Source organism: Rhinolophus sinicus, linkage group LG05 (assembly GCF_036562045.2).
Source record: "Rhinolophus sinicus isolate RSC01 linkage group LG05, ASM3656204v1, whole genome shotgun sequence".
NCBI classification, from domain to species: Eukaryota; Metazoa; Chordata; class Mammalia; order Chiroptera; family Rhinolophidae; genus Rhinolophus; species Rhinolophus sinicus.
In genome coordinates, this window is record NC_133755.1 from 15,493,450 (window position 1) to 15,513,044 (window position 19,595).

General features: G+C 43.8%; 2 protein-coding genes, 1 long non-coding RNA gene and 1 pseudogene across 4 annotated transcripts; 1 reads left to right on the forward strand and 3 right to left on the reverse strand.

Annotated features, from left to right (window-relative positions):
- Positions 1-1,829: 1,829 nt before the first annotated feature.
- Positions 1,830-9,051, reverse strand: SF3B6 (splicing factor 3b subunit 6). The gene is made up of 4 exons (XM_019712736.2): positions 8,885-9,051; positions 6,638-6,756; positions 2,583-2,721; positions 1,830-2,412 (listed from the first exon to the last, which is right to left on the reverse strand). Exons 1-4 carry the CDS (start codon positions 8,912-8,914, stop codon positions 2,323-2,325), a joined length of 378 nt encoding a protein of 125 aa, XP_019568295.1. The 5' UTR covers positions 8,915-9,051; the 3' UTR covers positions 1,830-2,322.
- Positions 9,052-9,228: 177 nt separating this feature from the next.
- Positions 9,229-14,049, forward strand: LOC141571513 (uncharacterized). Of its 2 annotated transcripts, none has more exons than XR_012496274.1 (4): positions 9,229-9,309; positions 11,287-12,468; positions 13,370-13,537; positions 13,829-14,049. It is a non-coding gene; the product is annotated as an uncharacterized LOC141571513 (long non-coding RNA). The 2 variants fall into 2 exon arrangements; XR_012496273.1 differs by lacking the exon at positions 9,229-9,309 and adding an exon at positions 9,316-9,914.
- On the reverse strand, positions 10,285-15,632 carry TP53I3 (tumor protein p53 inducible protein 3). The gene is made up of 6 exons (XM_019712725.2): positions 15,503-15,632; positions 15,050-15,192; positions 13,659-13,926; positions 12,244-12,456; positions 11,273-11,469; positions 10,285-10,531 (listed from the first exon to the last, which is right to left on the reverse strand). Exons 2-6 carry the CDS (start codon positions 15,185-15,187, stop codon positions 10,349-10,351), a joined length of 999 nt encoding a protein of 332 aa, XP_019568284.1. The 5' UTR covers positions 15,188-15,192; positions 15,503-15,632; the 3' UTR covers positions 10,285-10,348.
- A 198-nt stretch (positions 15,633-15,830) lies between these two features.
- On the reverse strand, positions 15,831-17,505 carry LOC109435125 (large ribosomal subunit protein eL31; annotated as a pseudogene).
- Between the last annotated feature and the right edge of the window lie 2,090 nt (positions 17,506-19,595).

A 19,595-nucleotide genomic window follows, 5' to 3' on the forward strand; every position in this document is an offset into this window, starting at 1 on the left:
TGGGCTCACTTCTGCTGTGGGACTAGACCAGCCAGAGGGTGCTGCACTCACTGCTCTCTGGGGTGTTTCCTTCAGAATGTCTTAGCTCCCAGCTTTCCTTGATGACACAAACGTCTATGACAATTTATCAGAACTCAGCCTGTACAAAAGACATCTTATGTTTTCCACTGTGACACCAACAGGACAACTAAAGACGGCACCAAGGACCACTGCAGGTATCCACTGTGGAGTCATATAAAAGATCTTAGAGTATTTATAGCCCAGGTGGTAAAAGGAGACAGCCAGCAGGAGAACCAAAACAAACCAAAAAATGCAAATACCTACTGGCTAGCACCTGGAGAGGATATGCTAGGCTTTGCAGGCCCTGCTTTACTGGAGCTCTTAAGACGATGCAGAAAATCATGATTCAAAATGCTGACAAGTTTGGACATTGTCCTGTGAGAGCCACTGAAAGCTGTTAAGCAGGAGAGTGATGATGAGACCTATGTCATTTCAGTCACTTTCAAACTTTCAGTCAATACATGCTCTAGTCATAGAAAATATTTCTTAGAAACTCAAAATTTAACATACGAGAATGTAAAGCAGCTCTGGAACACATGTATGCACATACATATGCATGGAAACAATCAACCCTTGCACGCTTAAAAGCAGTTTGAAAAACTGAGCCTTAGATACCTGATACAGAGAACCAACTGTAACTATAGCCTCAGCGCCTTGGCCCACACTGCCCTGGCAGACTAGGTAATCTATATTTGTCCACTGAATTCAAGTTCTTACAACTTAACAGGGACAGGCTACAAAAGTGTCAAACAGAGGAAATTTTTTAAACTCTTTAACTTTAGGTTGTGAAATTCAGCTGACAGATACATTAATCCAAATGATGGACCGGCCATAACTGTCAATAGTAGGAATTTTGCCTTGTTATTACCTTAAAACAACTATATTACAGGCAAGCGGGTCTGCCACTTAGACAAACCACATTGGAAGTCCAATTTGTTTTCCCCTCACAAGTTTTTTAGAAAATTCTTTTTATGTTTGTAAATACCAAAAGGCACATCACACACTACAAAAGTTAACGAGGAATTCACAAAAGCACGCATAAGAAAATTACAACTGTGGTTCCTTTGTCATCTGCCTATCCTTCTTAAAAATGACTCTTTCTAACTCTTTTACAGTGCTTTCAAAAAGCACTCAGACATAATAAAACAATTATTTCTTCATTTTCAATAGTAGGCTTTGAGAGGACAGTACAAAAAGTATAGAATAGCCCATTTTCTTAAAGTAATGATAGATTTCAAAGCTAAATGCATTTAAAAGTACAGTAGATACTCTTTGCCCATTTAAATGATTCAGTCCTTGTACTCAAGTTGGTTTTGAGTTATAGTTATATATAAAACAATTAGTCCATATTTTTCCATTTGGTCCATGCCTAGACTATAAAAAGAAAATTAAAGCTATCTCCTCCAAGCTGCCAAGCTATGATGAATGTGGTAATAATCATACTATTTCCATGCCATGGGAGCTCATGATTATAAGACTAAGCATTAAGTATTTCATATGGCAAAGATACACTGTGAACTAGGGTCCAAAAATATACAAACACTTGTTAACTAAATGGAAAGACTACATAAATACAATCATAGACACGTAACAACCAACACCACTACCCACATCAGATTTCTAACAATGTGCTGTCATCTAAATGGCCACTTCTGGAATAGACCTCTAAGGACAAGGGTACCCACACTGACAAAGGTGTATGTTAATTGTAAAGCAAGTATTATTCAAATGTACTAGCCTGGTTAATAACTGGTTGATGTTACAGCATCTTTTAATGTAAGCATTTTATTCATTTATCCAACACAGTGAACTCTGGTTTCTTTATCTGCAAAAAGGACATACCTACCTTCACTGAGTTGTTATGAAGATTTTTATTATTAATAGATAATCAATAATGATAACACTCTAACAAGTTCCCCTGATGGCTAAGCACTGGATGGACATTGGAGGCATTCAGAATACAAAAAGGTCCCTGCTCTCAAGAAGCTCAGTCTCTAGGACTACCTACCACCAAACAATTCCTGATAAGGTTCAACTGCTGTTTTTTTTCTGGTATCAAACAGGAGGGGAAAGTTCAAGAGAAAACACGTTTTACAAAAAAGCTACAAGTTTACTAACAATATATTCTAACATGTATCAAAGTTTCAAGCAGATTATTTCGAATCTGGAATAAGAAACCACAATATTCAGTATTAATTAAAAACTGGAAAAGGGTGGTGGTGAGTCACAGGTTTCAGTCCAAAATGCAAATGCAGAAAATGTTTACTTTGGTGGATCTGTGTTGATGCCATATTTCTCCTTGAGAAGCTTTAACTGTTCTTCCTTCTTCTTTGTGTCCATCTTCTGAAATGCCTGAAAATGTGGTAAGCACCAAAATCAACAGTTACCAATCTACAGTCAAATGAATTTCACTAACAGCACTGGCTAGAAAAGAACTCGGCGTATACATCTCCTCATCAGTGCAGTTCTGCACTAATTCTTACATGTGCTCCCCACTCCCTAAGAAGCACGGCTGTACTTACCCTGTTGGCGTTATAGTACAGAACCACAAGGTATCTGTTACACACATTGAATCCCGACAGGTGATCACATGCGTTCTTGGCATCAAAGATGTCTTCATAGACCACATAAGCTGTTCCTCTGGTTTCAGGTGTATTCCCCCTGCAGAGTTGAATCAGACTTAATTAAAAACACATTTACCCGAAAACCATTAGGAGAAATAAACATTCTGGATAGGTATGCTGGATAAGCCTGCAATTTCCTGAATTAGATAATTTTTGTTTTTATTTTAAGTAAAATAGCTCTAGGTTAAACTTATTGTGATGCAGTCTCAGCTCCCGGCAGGTGAACGCAGGAGACGTTGAGGCCGAACAGCAACGGAGCCATGGATAGGGGGTTCATACCACTATAGTCTATTCTTGATAGCGGCTGGTTGAGACACAAGAAGTGAGTATCTGCCAGTCCCCCAACAAGGGGTCTTCCTGCACCACAGTCTCGCTGGTGGCCCGCGAGACACAGAAAGTAGGGTCCACGCGATCTGCACTACCTGCAATCTGTGCTTGCTAAGGTAGCCACAGCAGTTATATACAAAACAGTAGTGGCTAATGGCCAACTGGTTACAGCTGAGGGCCATCTAATAACCAAGCCAGCACCTTTCCACATGAGGCCGAGAGCCTGCACACTGCTCTCCTGGGACTCCGTCCCAACACTTATATCAAGAATACTAATACAGCTACTAAAGCAATAACAGCAAAGAACTAGCTTGAAATGTTGTCACTGTCTTCATGTTCTAGTTTTTCCAACTTTTCATACTAAGACCCAGTTTTTAGCCTTATACCGGAAAGTACAGTACTGAGTGATAGCTCCTACTAGTCAGCAATGTCTAGAATGGGGTTTTGGTTTTCTTAACTGTACATTTATGTAACAGAACCAATACTTTATCACACTATCTCCTAGAAATTAGTCCCTTATCTCTAAAGATTTAGATCCTCCCACCATGATTGAATTATAATTTCAATTCTTAAAGACGATCTCCATCAATGTAGGAAATACATTTGTGGGCAATATTTTACAAAGGTTTATCAAATCCATAAAAATAAAACCTACTTTGTGTCTGTGGGTGGTGGGTGGGAGCGAAGCTCCTACCAAGAAGATGGAAAAACTCTAAACGAGATACATAGGTATAAGAAAACAGTCAACCATCATCCTTTATGGCCAGAAAAGGATGTCTGCCAATGTAGCGAGTTAATGTAGTTTCTTCCACTTAGAAAAATCTTTGCCTTTTAAAAATGCAATACAGTCAGCCCTTTACATTCTTTTTTAATACAATTGGCATTGTCATGAATTAAAATCCCTTTTGGCTGGGGAAAGGGCTGGGCGTCTGCAGAAACTGGGGTGGAAGTATGCTTTTGGGTAGGGTTACCTGCGGACTGGAGCAGAATGCTGGAAGGCAGCTGGAAGGAAAAACTGCACCTTGCTCACCGATACAAGTCTGTAGGTGTTCCTGGCCACCTCACCTCACCAGTTTCAGTCAGGGGAGGAAGTACCATAGGGAAGTGTGAGGAGAAACAAACTGCAGGCAGCAGATGGCCATGTGGTCGTTAGCAGGGACAGTGGGCAGACAGCCTACTCAGCTTCCGCTCCGGTGTGATAAAGAGAGACCCTTGCTTCCATCTGTGTTCCAGCCACCAATGCAACTGTGGAATATGGGTTATGACATGGGCGGCCATAGTCCCGGCATACGGTCAAGGAAAGGGAGCGGGCCATGGGAAGCGAAGGGATGAGACTACAGTCCCGGGCCTCAGTCAGAGCTTGTGCTTCCTGTAAAGGGGGTGGGACAGGCAGAGTGCAGGGATAGTTGGCGGGTGCCAGTGTCACTGAATGCTCTCTGTCAGCTTGCATGGGCCTGATGAGGGATTTTATAATAAATACTCTTTACTCTCTGGGAAGTCTAGCAATGTTCAGACTTGTCTTTTTATCATTTTCAAGAATGCATCAAGTATGAAAGAAGGGGACTTCCCCACTCCCAAAACCTACCTAAGTCTACCTAATTTTTCCTTTGGAATAAAACATAAAAAAACTTACATTCCTTAAAGGCAAACATGGTTTTGTATTTCATTTTACTCCCACAGTGCTATGTATACTGCACGTGCTAATAAGCAAGTGCTAACAAGCATTCTCTCACACATCACACATCCTTACTCCAGGAAGCTAACAAAACAAAAGCACCTCCCTTTCTTCCTCTTACATATTCTTAGGAAGAATAGGGATAGGCACTACCCCACGTTAACAGAGTCTCTCCCTCTCAGGTGTCCCAGCCTTAATTATCAACCCATTATCTTGAGAAACACATTGTAATTGTAATTTTTGAAAAAACGTACTTAGGCTATTATATTAGGTACTAAGCCATTATTTTCTTGATTGGTGGTAAAAGCTTAGAGCAGAAATAAGAAAACCTAATCATGTAACTCAAGCTCTCTGAGCTCCAGTTGCTTCACATGTCAAATAATGACATCAGACTCTATCACCTGCTCTATCTTATGTGTGGTTTTAATAATCAAAAGAGGAAACAAGTGTGAAAGGGCTTTAAAAAGTTCAAAGCACCAAGTGTCTGCTACATGCCAGGTAAGGTGACCAATCATTTCCGATTGCTCAAGACCATCCAGGTTTTAGCATTGGAAGTCCACGTCCCAGAAAACCCCTGGGTCCTGGGCAAACTGGGAAAGTCGGTCACCCTAGTGCTAGGTGCCAAGTATGCCATAAAACATGAGCTCAGCAATCGGACAGAAAAACACCTGTTTCTTGATCTATGATTTAGACCCAAGTTCTTGCACACCAAACTTTTCTCTTAACTTTGTTAATGTAACCATCTCTTAATGGTGTACTATCAATAAAATCTGTATACCTTCATAAATTAATCACAGCCACACTACCGTTTTGTATTATTATTTACTTACTTATAGAGGGTGGTTAACGTGTATCAGGCACGACAAGAGCTGTCAATACAAAGTGAAAAGAATAATGGTACCTGCCCTGGAGGAGGAGCTCACAAGCTGGCAGGACAGACAAGTGAGAAGAAACAGCAAAGCCACGTGTTAACTAAGGAGATGTTCTGGAAGGTGCTACGGGAGCAAGAGAAGGGTGGCTAGGGAAGGAATTACTCAACGACAAAATGCTGTCATAAGCACTATCAATTTGATCCTCCCTAAAATTCTTTTAAGCGAGCAGGTCAGGAAAACTGTATTTCACATAGAGTTGAAACTTAGAGGGGTGAAGTATTTTGCCTAGTTTCACAAGACTAGCAAGTGCCCAGTTACTATTTGAACCTAGATCTTACAACCACTTCAGTAAATTTAGAATGCTGCCTCCATGTTAAGAGCCGAAAAGGCATCATCAGTCCAGATTATTTTGCTTGTGAGGAAACAGAAAACCAAAAAAGGAGGGCAACCTGCCTAAAGCAGAATCTTGTCTCCTAATCCCCAAGTCAGGGAGCTTCTGGGCACCATTCTGTTATGTTTAGAGAACAGGGTTTCTTAACCTAGAATCCATGTCCCCACTGAAATCATATGTAAAATGTGTGTTTTCTTCTGTGAAAAGGGTCCAAAGCTTTCATCAAATATTCATAAAATATTCAAAGGATTGAGACTTCCTAAAAAAGGACAGCTGGTCTATACGACCTTCTTTTCATCCCTATTTGAGTACCAATGATGACATATTTCTAGCTTTTGGTTCCTGGAGGGATAGCGATCATTTAAAAGGAAAAGCCAAGAAAGAGCTCTCAGGTCACAAAAGAAATGTATTAAGAAAGAGATATTCCAACTGAAAATAAAAACCTTAGAAATCCTCTCAGATGGACTCTTAGGTAATCAGCCCATTTATACTAGTTGCTGGCTTTCACGGAGCTGGATCACGGGTCTCAGATGATATTTGTACTTTACAAAAAAGTCTCAGCTTCCTGATTTCAATCTATTAGTCTCTAAGCTCTCAGTTAGGCCTTGCTGTCAGCTATAATTCCAAGATTACAGATTATGCAATCATTTTCTTTAAATGACAATTCAAAACTCTCAGTAAGACTCACACTCTGATTTGCCGAATAGGTCCATATTTTCCAAATATATCATACATTTCTTCAGCTGTGATTTTGTAGGGCAAATTTCTTATATACAAAATTCGATTTACTTCAGGTGGAAGTCGAATCTAAAATGAGAAATATGTGTTATCATTATAATCAGGAGGAAGAGGGCTACAGTTTTAAATAATTCTTATAATAATTATCATAATAAAAAATGATACATTAAAAAAAGCCAAGAACAAGAATTATAATCTAATATTACTAAAAATGGCATGCTTTTTGGAAAAGCAACTGGACACTGGTTTTAGGAAAGACTATTCGTAGGAACTAATAAGGGGCTACTACAAAACCCAGGCTTTCTGTTACTACATTGAAACAAGATTTCCAATCTCATTAAAAAGTCCTTGATGCTTCACACACATGTGGGGAAGGATGAAGAGAACTGTTCCCGTTTGCCAGACGATAAAACTCTCACTGATGACCCTTCTCTGATCTTCTCAGGAACTTGTTACATCAACAATCTCTTCTCTCTTTTGAATTTACAGGCTTTCCCTCACCACTCGTGTCTTTTATTCCTCAGGTGAGCAGTTGCTTATGTACTGCCAATCATTACACAAAATACTTATTTAGATGCCTTTTCATTCAACAAATACTGAGCACTTCTTTATGTATATGCCAGTCTAGATAGTATTAGGATTACAGTGAAGGAAAAACAAACCAAGGTTTCTGCCTTTACTTATTATTCTTATGTGGCTCTTTTTTTTTCTTTTAGTCAAGCCTCTGGAAAGAGAAAGTCTACACTCACTGCCTCATATGCGTTATTTCACTGACACTCACCAACCTACCACAATCTAACTTCCACCCCAGCACTCTGATGAAAAAGTGCTTTTACACACTAAGACATTTCACTTGCAGTGTTCAATTCTTATTGTACTTAACTTCTCCGAGCCTCTGACGTTGTTGACTATTACCTTCTTGACACTCCTATTTCCTTGGCTTTCTCCTAATTTTAAGGCTAGGTCTTCTCAGTCTTTTTTGCCATTATAATATGCTCTTCCACAGAATTTTATCTTTAGACTTTTTTTTGACCCTTTGTATCCCTTCTTTAATTCTATGGTCCTTAACCACATACATAGTTTCCACATTGAGTTGATGACTTTCAAATAGGTATCTCCCATTTAGATTTCACTCTTGTGCTCCTTCTCTTCCCTGCCCATCCTAGGAAATGACCTTGGCTCTTGCTTATGGCAGAAAATAGATATGACCAAGTGGTAAGTACCTTATATTACTAAACCCACCAGTCTACATTCATAGGAGTACATATGCACCCACTTTCCCTTTCAGTACTATGCTTCAGCTACTCCAAACCACTCCTGAACTTAACCCATCTTTCTCCTGTATCATCAGTTTCTCCCACTTACTGAGTCATTGCCATTGGGATACACATACACCTAGTATCACGCATCTTAAAAAAAAAAAAAGTCAACTATCATCCAATTTCTCTTCTCCCTATTTACATGAAAACTCATGCAAAAGAGAAGTCTCCAGATTCTCCACTTCCACCTTCTTTTCATCCCACCACAACCAAGTTTTCATCCACTGAAATGATCTCATTGAGGTTACCAAAAGTCTTCATCTCACCATGTCCAATTATCTGTCTTCATCTTACTGTACCTCTCAGCATCTTAGAGTTCACCACTCTCTTTCTTGAGACCATTTTTTTAATGGTTTCCACAACACCTCACTCTCTAACATAAGAACATCAGCAATAGGGCTTTTTGTTTTACTCACACTACTGTATCTCCAATACCTAGACTAGTGTCTGGCACGTACGGTTGTAGGTGTTCAATAAGTATAGCTGATGAATTGTTTCCTATCTCAAGACTAGTACATAGCAGGCTCTTGTTGATTGACTATTATTTACTGGGGACTCATCTGTGCTACTGACTTTTAGGCCGAGAAGACCCTGGTGCCAGGTGCCAGATGCAGATGAAGCAACAAAGGCTGTAGGGTTAACGCTATCACTGACACTAGGATAAGAGACTGAAGGAACTCTCAAAAGGGGTGGGGGCGGACGTGTGACTCAAAAAGCATATTCCTAAGGACGGGCCTGGATGAAATCTCTGCCAGGACAGTAACTTCTGGGCGTCCCCACCCTGGGGATGGAGGAGGACCAAGAATGCTCTGATCCACGCCGCTGAGCAGGTCCAGCAGCGAAGTCCCTCCTTCTCGGCAGAAGTCCCCGATACTCACGTTCGCTCTCTTGGCCGCTTGCATCGCCATCTTCGCAGGCTGATGAGGTTACCGCAGCTAATACTGGAAATCCTCCGCACTCCCGGGAGCTCGCTCAGTTTCAGCGCAACAGGGCGTCAAAAGCAGGACAACAACCAGGCTCCGCCGGAAGCTGTTATAACACGCCGGAATATCGCCGTCTCACGTGGAGACGTGCTGACGTATATCCCCTTTCGAAAAGACTCCGGGGCAAAACGAGCCTGAGTTAGTTATGAGGCCGGAAGGTTAAAAGGCGAATGTCCAAGACGCTTCCGGGCTCTGACCGAAAGGGGCGGGGCATCGGCTTAAGAAGGGGCGGTGTTCCGGTCGGGGCGGCCCTGAGCAGAGGAAGCTGGCGGCCGGGGGGCGGGGCTGAGGAGAGCGGCGCGAAGTGGGGCGGCTCTCAGGTGAGTTCCGGAAGGAGGCGGGGCCTCGTATGGGTCCCCAGTGTGCGGGGTGCGTGTGGGGCAGGTGCTGGGGACGTGTGAGTGGGCCTGGGCCTGTGGCAGTGCGTGAAGCGGAGCCTACAGGGTTGTCTCCGTACCCGGAACCCTGGCGCAGCCTCTGAAGTTCGAGTATCTGCTGATCCGGCCTCTCCGCCGCGACGCTGGTCCCGCCTCCCAACTCATCCCCACCCCTGTGGCCTCAGTCGGCGCGCTGGGGCCGCCCACAGTGAGCCGGCCGCCCTTTGACTCCACTGTTTTCTTAGGCCGGCTTTACAGGGATCATTTGACGAGGACGGGGAAAGACCAGTGGATTACAGACGGGCCTGCAGTAACGTCGGAGCTCTTGCCTGCCTACAGTGAATTTTAAATAAATTTGCCCGGGGAAGGCCTGAGGTGATCGTTTTCTGAACTACTGTTACTGAACTTAGGGGGTTCGTTTTGCCTGCGCGCATCAAAGCCACAGGAGACACCAACAAGCGTTTGCAGCAAAGAAAGTAGAGGTTTCTTTAAGGAAATGGCACCAAACCCGGAGACAGTGCTCTGAATACCTGGCTTCCCAATGGCTTGTAGGTTACAGACTATATGGGGCCAAATCGCAACACTCCGTGGGTTGGTTAGAGGCTCGGGGTTGTGTTGGGATCTGATTGGTTGGAGGTGAGGTAAAGGTAAGGCATAATTTATTCAGATCTTGATGACTGTTCTGAAATATTTTCCGGAGCCCCTCTGTCCAGTCTCATGGGAAAGTAGCCAAGGGCTTAGGAACTGAAACATAACTTAGGTCAAGATGTTATCGTTAGCCTGCTAGAGGGCTGGGCGGTGTGACTATTATTAAGGTCCAGGCCACCGTCTTCTGCCTCAGGGGTTACTGATTATGGGGGTGGGGGGTGGGGTTGGTCTCTGAGGGGTACACAGAGAGAGGGATATGATTTCTAGAGCTAGAATTTAAAACTAACTTTAATCAAAGCCATAAGGACCCTTGGTTTCACTGCCTCTTCCACCTTCATTGGGGCAATTCCAGGACGATTTTTCCCATGTGCTTGTTACTCTCCATGTACTTATGCGCCTCTTGGATTTCCGTCAGGGGGTAGACTCTGTCTAGAACTGGCAATAGACGTTGGGGCCCTTCTGTGGAGAAGTGGGGCAGAATTTGTTCCGTGAAAGCCTTCACCAGCATTTCCTTGTACTAAGAAAGGAAAAGAAGACCATCAGCCTTACCTTGCTACTCCCCATCCTGCCTAGCCTTTGTGCTCTCTCTGAACCATGTATACGTCAGAAAAAGCACTCGGGCTACCTAACCCCTTCACTACCAGCATTATGTGCATGCCCCACATACGTAACCTCTGTTCTGTACCAGATAAAGACTGAAGCCTGGAGTAAAATATTAGTGTCACTCACAGCCTAAGGACTATTTTTAAATAAAGGCTTTAAGCAGGAGGCAGCCACAGACAGGTCTTACATAGGCTTAGTTCAAAAGGGATTGCTTAAGCTCTGCTATCCCCTGGCAGGTGTGAAACCCTGTATTGGGAAACAGTCCCAAAGCTGGCGCCTGCTACAATACCACACAAGATTTCAGGTTGAATGCTAACAGGCTTTCTTAACATACTGAGAAGAGTTCTTCCTTTCAAAAAAAAAAAGTCTTGTGACTATTAGAGGTGCTTCCTAATATGGTCAATGCTTTGTTCATTGTATTAGAAAGACTTCCAAGGTTTCATATAAAATGTTAGCTACCCCTTTTCCAAGATGTTGAAGCTTCTATTGACCAATTTGAATTACTTCTGTGAAATTGGGTTAACTTTTCCATGGGGGAGAAGTGGGGCAGGTTTCTACATAGGCTCTCTACCTTAAAATGTGACAGATCTTCCCTTCTTTGGCGTTATGGAATGAATCACATTTCTCTGGGTAATAGTTTTCACTCATCACTCACCTTTTTGTCCCTAGATCTTAGCAGACTGGTGATCAGACTTCCTCGTTTAAAAAGAAGCTTTGAAAACAGAGGCCCATTGACGTCAGCTCCTCCCATCAGACCATAGAGAACCCAGCGACCATCAACAGCCAGGCAGTTGACATTTTTCTCCCAGTAGGATCCTCCTATGCAATCTATGATAAGGTTGACTCCAGTGCCTTCCACATGAAACACAAATTGTGATGCTAGTCAGACATAGAAAGCTTGGTGCATAATAAGATCCCATGGTATATGTGTGGATATATGGGTATAAATAAATATAGCTGCAAGTGATACATCTATAGATTGGAACTAGAAACATTGCTCATAGAAATATTGTTGTAAATGGAGTTTAGGTAGCTGAACTCTATCATACATGTGTAACATAGTTCATCTGAGAACCCACTGGTATCGGCGTGAGAACAAAACAGGGGAGGCCTATCCCAGGCTACAGGGTTATGAAGTGTCTGCACTGGGTTGTTTGAATTGTAGTTTTGCTAGCTTTGGTTTCATCTCTCCTTTTCCACTCATGTGAAAAAAGAGTGAGCCAACAATATTCAGATTAGGCTTTGGTATACAGAGGCTCATCCATTTAGGAGGCTGACACCCCAACCCTACTATGACCTGCTCCAAATTGGTCTCTGCCTCATGTCTCCTATTAATGCACTGTGGACTGGCTAGTTGGGAATAAGAGGTCCTGGATAATTCTTGACCAACTCTGTGTGATTATCCAGTTTCTAAGACATGTATGAATCATACCACTTACAAGAATACTCATGAAAGCCATCTTAGTCCTAAATACTCCCTGCCTGAGTACTAGAATTTGGCCAGGGAAGCTGTTGCACATTTAGCAGAGGCAAGACAAATCTAGAGCACTGGCAATCTAGAAGCTGGTGAGGATTTTATTTAATCATCTCTGAAATTCCTGCTGAGCTATATAAGCTGTTGTTTACCTTTGGTGAATTTCAGTGTTGCTTCAGAAAAATCCTCTTCTTTGTAATTGAATCCACCAGCTGCTCCAAGTTTTTCTGCCATTTGAAGCTTGTCCTGGGAGCCAACTGTGACCAGAGGAATAGCTCCAGCCATCCGGACGAGTTGGATGGCAGCTGTGCCCACCCCACTTGATCCTGCATGGATTAGCACAGAGTCTCCAGCCCGAACATTTCCTGTGACAGAAAGTACAGGAACCATTCACTTTACTTTGCAATTGCTACAGATTTTTTATGTAGGCATATTCTATCGTGATCACCTGGCCTGGGGACCACCAAATGCCAACTCTCTTGCTTTCTTAAGAGAACATATTGACAGTTCTTTTTTTCTTTTTTTTGGTCTTACTGCCTCTGGTCAAAGTGGGAAACAACTTTTTGAAACAGTTATTAGCCGCCGCACTTGTAATCTGTGTTTTACCTATGAAATAAACACACAACTCTGACCTATTCCTGAGTAAGAATAATCACCATTCCCATTGTCACCACCATAAGCTACTCTCTCTTCAGTCTGAAACTGGCCTTCAGCTGGTCTTACGAATCCAGGCACCATACATAGCCACCAAGCTCCTACTCCTAAAATGGAACTTTCATTATGTCACTTTCTCCTCAAATTGTAACGTGGCTCTCGATTGGCTTTTGTATAAAGTCCAGACAGCCTGCAGTTCAAGGCCACCACAATCTAGTCCCAGTGTCATTTTTCACAAATGACAACTGTCATCCTTCACTTCTGAGCAGAGCAGCTAATCTCACTTTTCTCTCTAAGAAAGAAAAAGACACTCTTTCTTAGGCCACTCTGGCCTGCCTTCTGTCCATCACAACTTCACCCACCCTTGATGTTCTCTTCCAGAAAGCCTTCTCTGACCACTTTTGCCTACACCAAATTTTCCCATCATGAACTTCTATTATACAGAGCCAGCCTTTCAAACTCTATGGTTGTCTAATTCTTGTGCATGTCTGTCTTCCCAGTTACACCTAACTCCCTAAAGGCAAGGACCAAGTCTTCTTAGGCTCCCTCACATGATCTTTTGGGCGGCTCAGTGGGATTGGGGAGGAATAAGAGTTGGTTGAATGGCTCCTTCTGTTGCACTAGGGCTCCCAGAGAAAAGCTCAGCATGACTTTGAGAAGCTGGGACCACTGGTGGGCCTGCAGTATGAAGACGTGCACAGGCCTTCTATCTGATGACCATGATTTTCAGCTTCAACATCAAGCTTTGGCTAATAGGATATGAGGACCTTCTACTATTGGTGGTACAGCAGGGTAAGGTGCTGGGGTTGGGTCTGGCTCAGTGCCCTGGAGAACTACTGGGTTTTGAGATGGCTGAGTCAGGAAGGAATTGAGCCACGCTGCATGGAGTGAGCATGTGGGCGGGCCTCCTCACCTATGAGATGTAACAACTGGAAGGCTGTAAGCCAGGTCTCTGGGATGGCTGCTGCCTGGGGCAGGGTCAGGCCTGCTGGGATGGGCATGAGGAGCCCTTCAGGGACAGTGACATATTGAGCCTGACCCCCACTGGGCAGCAGAGCCATGGCTGGGTCCCCAATCTTCCAGTGCCCCTGGCAGCCAGGTCCCAGCTCTGCCACGTGTCCAGACGCCTCAAGTCCCAGAATGCTGCTGGCTCCTGGCGGTGGTGCATACTGGCCTTGTCTCTGCGGAGAGAGGAATGCACGAAGTGGGAAGTATGATCAGAAATCTGTGTCATCATCCCTGCTCCTTTTCCAATAGTTCTTTTTTTCTGACAAAAAATTCAAAATAAAATCAGTTTTTCTTAAGTCAGGAAAAGAGTAATTTGTTTCATGCAAATAAGACATGGTATGTCATATAATCATTCATGCAAATAAGACATGGTATGTCATATAATCAATCAGTGGATGTCATAACTAGTAAGGCCCTTAGCTTTTTTCCTCATCTAAACCCCTTGTTTTACAAATGGAGAAACAGGCCTGGACAGGAAAATGCCTTGTCTAAGCTTGCAAAGTAAATTAGCAGGATTAGGAACGAAACCATGGACTCCTTAATAATTTTCCTGTATCAAGTGCCAGGCTCTGTATTTACTCATTGCAATCGTCAGTAGCCTCTGACCAGGGCTTTAGACCAGAGGAACTGACCCGGAGTGTGCACCACTGGAGGGGCTTTTTCAAAGTACACACTTGCCTGGGTCCTGGTCATGTTTATTTTGAAGAAGCGCCCCAGGTGATTCCGGTGCACATTTCTCAATTACCCCAACCAATGCAGCTGGTCGGGTTAGCGCTTCAAATAGCAGAAGAAAATTCTTACAGTACTGCTCCCAGCTCACTCTGGGACCCTCAGAGGAGGAAGTGCGGCCTTTGGAGCCACAGAGACCTCAGTGTGAATCCCAGTCTTCTCCTTCCCCCACCCGCTCCTGCATTATTAGTGTTGTGGTCTTGGATGTATTGCTTAACTTCTCTGACCCTTAGTTTCTTTACCTGTAGACTACAAATGATGAACAGGGTGGCCTGCAGGGTAAATGAGATAAAAAGCACAGCCTAACACACTCACACCGCCTTCAACAAATGGTAATCCCCTTCTTATCTGAAAGCCTGAGCAGACTGGATTAACTCCGTGTGGACTCTGCTTTGCAAATACAGCGCGCAAGTATTTTGTGTACACTAAATGGTTCTACCTCTCAGAACCCCCAGCACACCCTCTGCACACACTGTATGATGAGTGTTACAGGCAGTACCCTAGGTCATTCCTAGGGCCCTGAAATCTCGCCCTGCCCCACCCAGCCCCTGCCTGACCCCTCGGTACCTGGAGTATGTCGGCTCGGTTCAGGGCGCTGGCCGCCACCTTCAGGAGGACTTCCCCCTCTCCGGGGCTTGGCTTGGCCACCTCCTTCAAGTAGAGGTTTTCTGGTCCTCCCGGCTTGTCAAAGTGCACAGCTAACATGTTACCTGAGGACACAGGGCAGAGAGAAAGGGTCTTCGAGGACACGGCGCTCAAGCCTATGGTGCAGCGCCCCCTGCCGGCCAGTGGCCTCCCTCTATCGGTCGCCACGAGGGCTGGCCCCCCTCCCGCTTTCGGAGGTCCACGCCGCCTCCAAACGGACCCCGCGCAGAGGAAACAGATTGGGACTGGGGGAAGTAGGGATGGCTGAACCCGGTTGGATGCAGCGCAGCAGGAAAACGCTGAGTATGAGGCATATTCTACTCCTGAGTTGGATTCTCCCACCCGGCCCGAGTCACTGGAGCCGATGTTACTCACCAACTTAGGGCCCGGCCGCTCGGCTGCTCCAGGCTGTGTTGCGTGGTCCTACTTTCTTTGCGGGCACTTGAAGCACAACCCCGGAGCACTGGTACAGGGCCCTGACTGACCTGTCGGCCGGAATCTGGGGAGCGCAAACGGTAGGGCTGACTAGAACCAACCCCGCCTTGACAAACCTGGCTGGCTGCAATCTGGGCAGCGCAAGGGGTGGGGCTGACCGGAACCAACCTCGCCCTCTTTTCCTCCTTATATCTTGTTTTTTGTGTTTTTTTTTTTTCTTCCAGTTTTATAACTTTATTCGCCATTCACCATTTAGTTTCCATCTACATTAGTGTAGATTTCTGAAAGTGGCGACAGGTACATATGTAATCAACGTAGAGAGCTTGTTTGGTGAATCTTCATCCTCATTACGTTTTCTGGCTAACAGCACCCGGCCCGGTATGGGACATTCCTTATTCCTTTGGCACAGACAGCTTTGCTGAGTCTGGTGTCGATGTGCCCATCTGGAGTTCCATCTCCATCATGGCAAATTTCTGCATCTTTCTCAGTGCGGGAGTGGCACACTTCTTGAAACCCATTCCATGGATGCGCGTGTGACGGTTTATGGTATATTCTCTGGACACTGCCTCATTGATGGCAGAACCACCCTTCTCACCACCCTTCTTTGCGGGAGCCATTCTGTCCAGCCCAAGCTGGAAAGGAAGCACCTCCTTCCCCCTTTAAAATGCAAAGCTAGTGACAGCAAATCAGATTTCCTTTTTCTTTGAATGCCTGGAAACTAGTCTTTCTCTGAGAAAGCTGTTCCAGCTCTCACTGCAAGAGAAACATCCCTCTCTGTAGGGAACTAGACCTGAACTCGGTGCATTTCTCCGTCAAGCCAGGCTTTGAGACCATTTATGCTTTAAGTCTGGCCTCTTGCCCTTCCTGTCGGCCGGCATCTCCATAGGGTGGACAAGAATGGTGCTGCTGAGACAAAAGAGAGGAGCAGCAGGGGGGACAGGGGAAGGTAAAAGCAGTCCTGTGGTCCTTATCACTTCTGCTCTTCCTCCTGACTTTCCTGGGGAGGAGGAAGCGGCTCCAGGAAGATGCTGCCTAATGAGGCAATTTAGATTGGTTGAAAGCTGCATAAATAGGCTACTGTAGGGTTTCTCAACCTCGGCACTATTTGCATTTTGGACTAGATAATTCTTTCTTGTAAAAGACTGCCCTGTGCGTTGTGGGCTATTTAACAGCATCCATGGACTCCAGCCACTAGATACCAATCGTGCCCTTGTCCAGTGGTGACAATACAAAATATCTCCAGACATTGCCAGATTTCCCTGGGGGAGGGGTGGGAGAGGGGAATTGCCCTTGGTTAAGAACCACTGGGTTAGTAGAATACACACATATGTGCTCCACAGTACTTTTGTAGTGCTGTATAATGTACTACCTTTTCACGTGCATTGTCTTATTTGATCATCACAATACTTTACCCAAAATGAGTCGAGATAATAGAAAGATTAATTTGATTTTCAAGGGGCATATATCTAGTGAGTGTCAGAGCCAGGAATCAAACTTAAATTTCCTGGATCCTGGTCCAGGGCTCTTTTTACAATAGCAGACGACCTTGTGTAACAGTCGCTCCTATTAATTGCAGCCCCCCTTTTCTCTCTTAATTTACATCCCTCTGCTGAGCCTACCTCTTGCAAGGTTACCCAAATCATCTATTTTAATAAGGCTTGCTTTCTGTTTTACAAAAATGTCTGTTCTCTTGCCATCTATAACAAAACCATCATTGCAAGGAAAGGCTAAGAAGCTAGTGTATTCAGAGAAAGTCAGTGGGAGGCCTTTTCTAGAACCTGTGTGTGGGGATTTCTTGCTACTTCTGTGGGTAGACTCTAGTGTTTCAGAGGGAGCATGACCCAGGGAAGACAGGAAACCTCTGAGGCTGGCTCTCTGGTAATTAAAGCATAAGATCCAAGCTCAGTAACCTGACACTTAAGGTCATTCTCTCCCCCCCCCCCCCACCCTCCCTAGAGAAAACCTACTCATCCTTCAGGGTCTGTTATGCATCTCCTCTGAGGATTCTCCAGAGGGCGTCTTCTCACCTACCCTTCCCTCTTTGGCCTGGGTAAGCATCTGAAGAACAATACCAGAGCTTCTGGACAAGGAATGGAAAACAGTGGATCCCGGGGAAAAGCTTGACTTGTTGAGATTTATAGGAAGGTGAGTATCTCATGGGAGTATGCCAGGTCTAGTCCACAAGGGGCTCAGATGGAGCTTAAGGGGTGGGCTGAGCCCTCCCTGGTCCTGGAAATGGGGAAGTACGGAGTAGGGAGTCATCTTGCTACCTATACACCCCCCAGCCTACCAAGGTAGACACCACTTCCCTGTTTACCACCTGTGGGCCTGCTGTAGTAATTTAGGGTATTACAACAATCAGAAAATAACTTAATCTAATGTGAGTTAGTAGCCCAAGTCAAGATCTGTCAGAATGAATGGAATATATGCCCGGCAACTGCAGGAAACAGATGAAAACTTGAATAAAATAACAGCAGCTGAGAAGATTCAGGAGTACTCCAAAAATATTTCTAGAATTAAAAAAAAGCATTTCCCAATTATGCAATTCAGTAGATGCTTTGAAGGAGATGGTCATTGTTGAGACCTGAATTAGTGGCTTAGAAGATTGTGGTCAAGAAATATCTGTCAGCATGTGGGATTACATCAAACTGAAAAGTTTTTTCACAGCAAAGGAAACCATCAATAAAACAAAAAGGGATCCTACTGAATGGGAAAAATATTTGCCAATGATATATCCGATAAAGGGTTAATATCACAAATTTATAAAAAAACTCACTCAACTCAACTCCAAAAAAAAACAAACAACCCAATTGAAATATGGGCAGAGGACATGAAGAGACATTTTTCTAAAAAGGACATACAGATGGCAAACAGACATATGACAAAATGCTCAACCTCACTAATCATTAGAGAACTGCAAATAAAAACCACAATGAGATACCACCTCACCCCAGTCAAAATGGCTATCATCAATAAATCAACAAACAACAAGTGCTGGCAAGGATGTGGAGAAAAGGGAACCCTTGGGCACTGTGGGATTGCAGTTTGGTGCAACCACTATTGAAAACAGTATGGAGATAGCTCAAAAATCTGAGAATGGAACTACCTTATGATCCAGCAATTCCACTCCTAGGTATCTATCCGGAGAAATCCAAAACTCTAATTCAAAAAAATGTATGCACTCCTATGTTTATTGCAGCACTATACACAATAGCCAAGACATGGAAACAACTAAAATGCCTATCAGTAGACGACTAGATTAAGAAACTGTGGTACATTTATACAATGGAGTATTACACAGCCATAAAGAAGAAAGAAATCTTACCATTTGCAACAACATGGATGGATCTAGAGAACATTATGTTAAGTGAAATAAGTCAGACAGAGAAAGACAAATACCATATGATCTCACTTATATGTGGGATCTAAAGAAAAGAATAAATGAATGAACTAATCAGAAACAGTCTCAGAAACATAGAGGAAAAACTGAGGGTTGCTAGATGGGGGTGGTGGGGATAAGGGGGGTGGTGAGGGGATTAGAAAGCACAATCGGTAACCACAAGATTGCCACAGGGATACGAAAGTCAATTTGGGGAATGTAATCAATAACATTGTAAAGATTCTGTAGGGTATCTGATGGACACTTGTCTCATTAGGGAGATCACCTCAGGGATGAGGTAGATGCCTGATCACTGCACTGTACACCTGAAGCTGAAGCTGAACAATAATGAATGTCAACTACAAGTTTATATATATATATATATATATATATATATATATATATATATATATATATACACATACACAGTGGAAATGTAATGGCTGTGTGCGATGTCAGGGATAGTGGATGGGGGGAGGGGGGTTGACACAGTGTGAGGGATATACATGATAAATGTCTAAGTATTACTTTGTCTTGTGCACCTGAAACTAATAAAAAAAATAGTCAACAGAGCAAAAGCTTAAAGAGATGGAAATTCATAAAAGGGTAAGAGACTTGGAGAATAAATTCAGGGGACCCCGCTATGAGAATAGG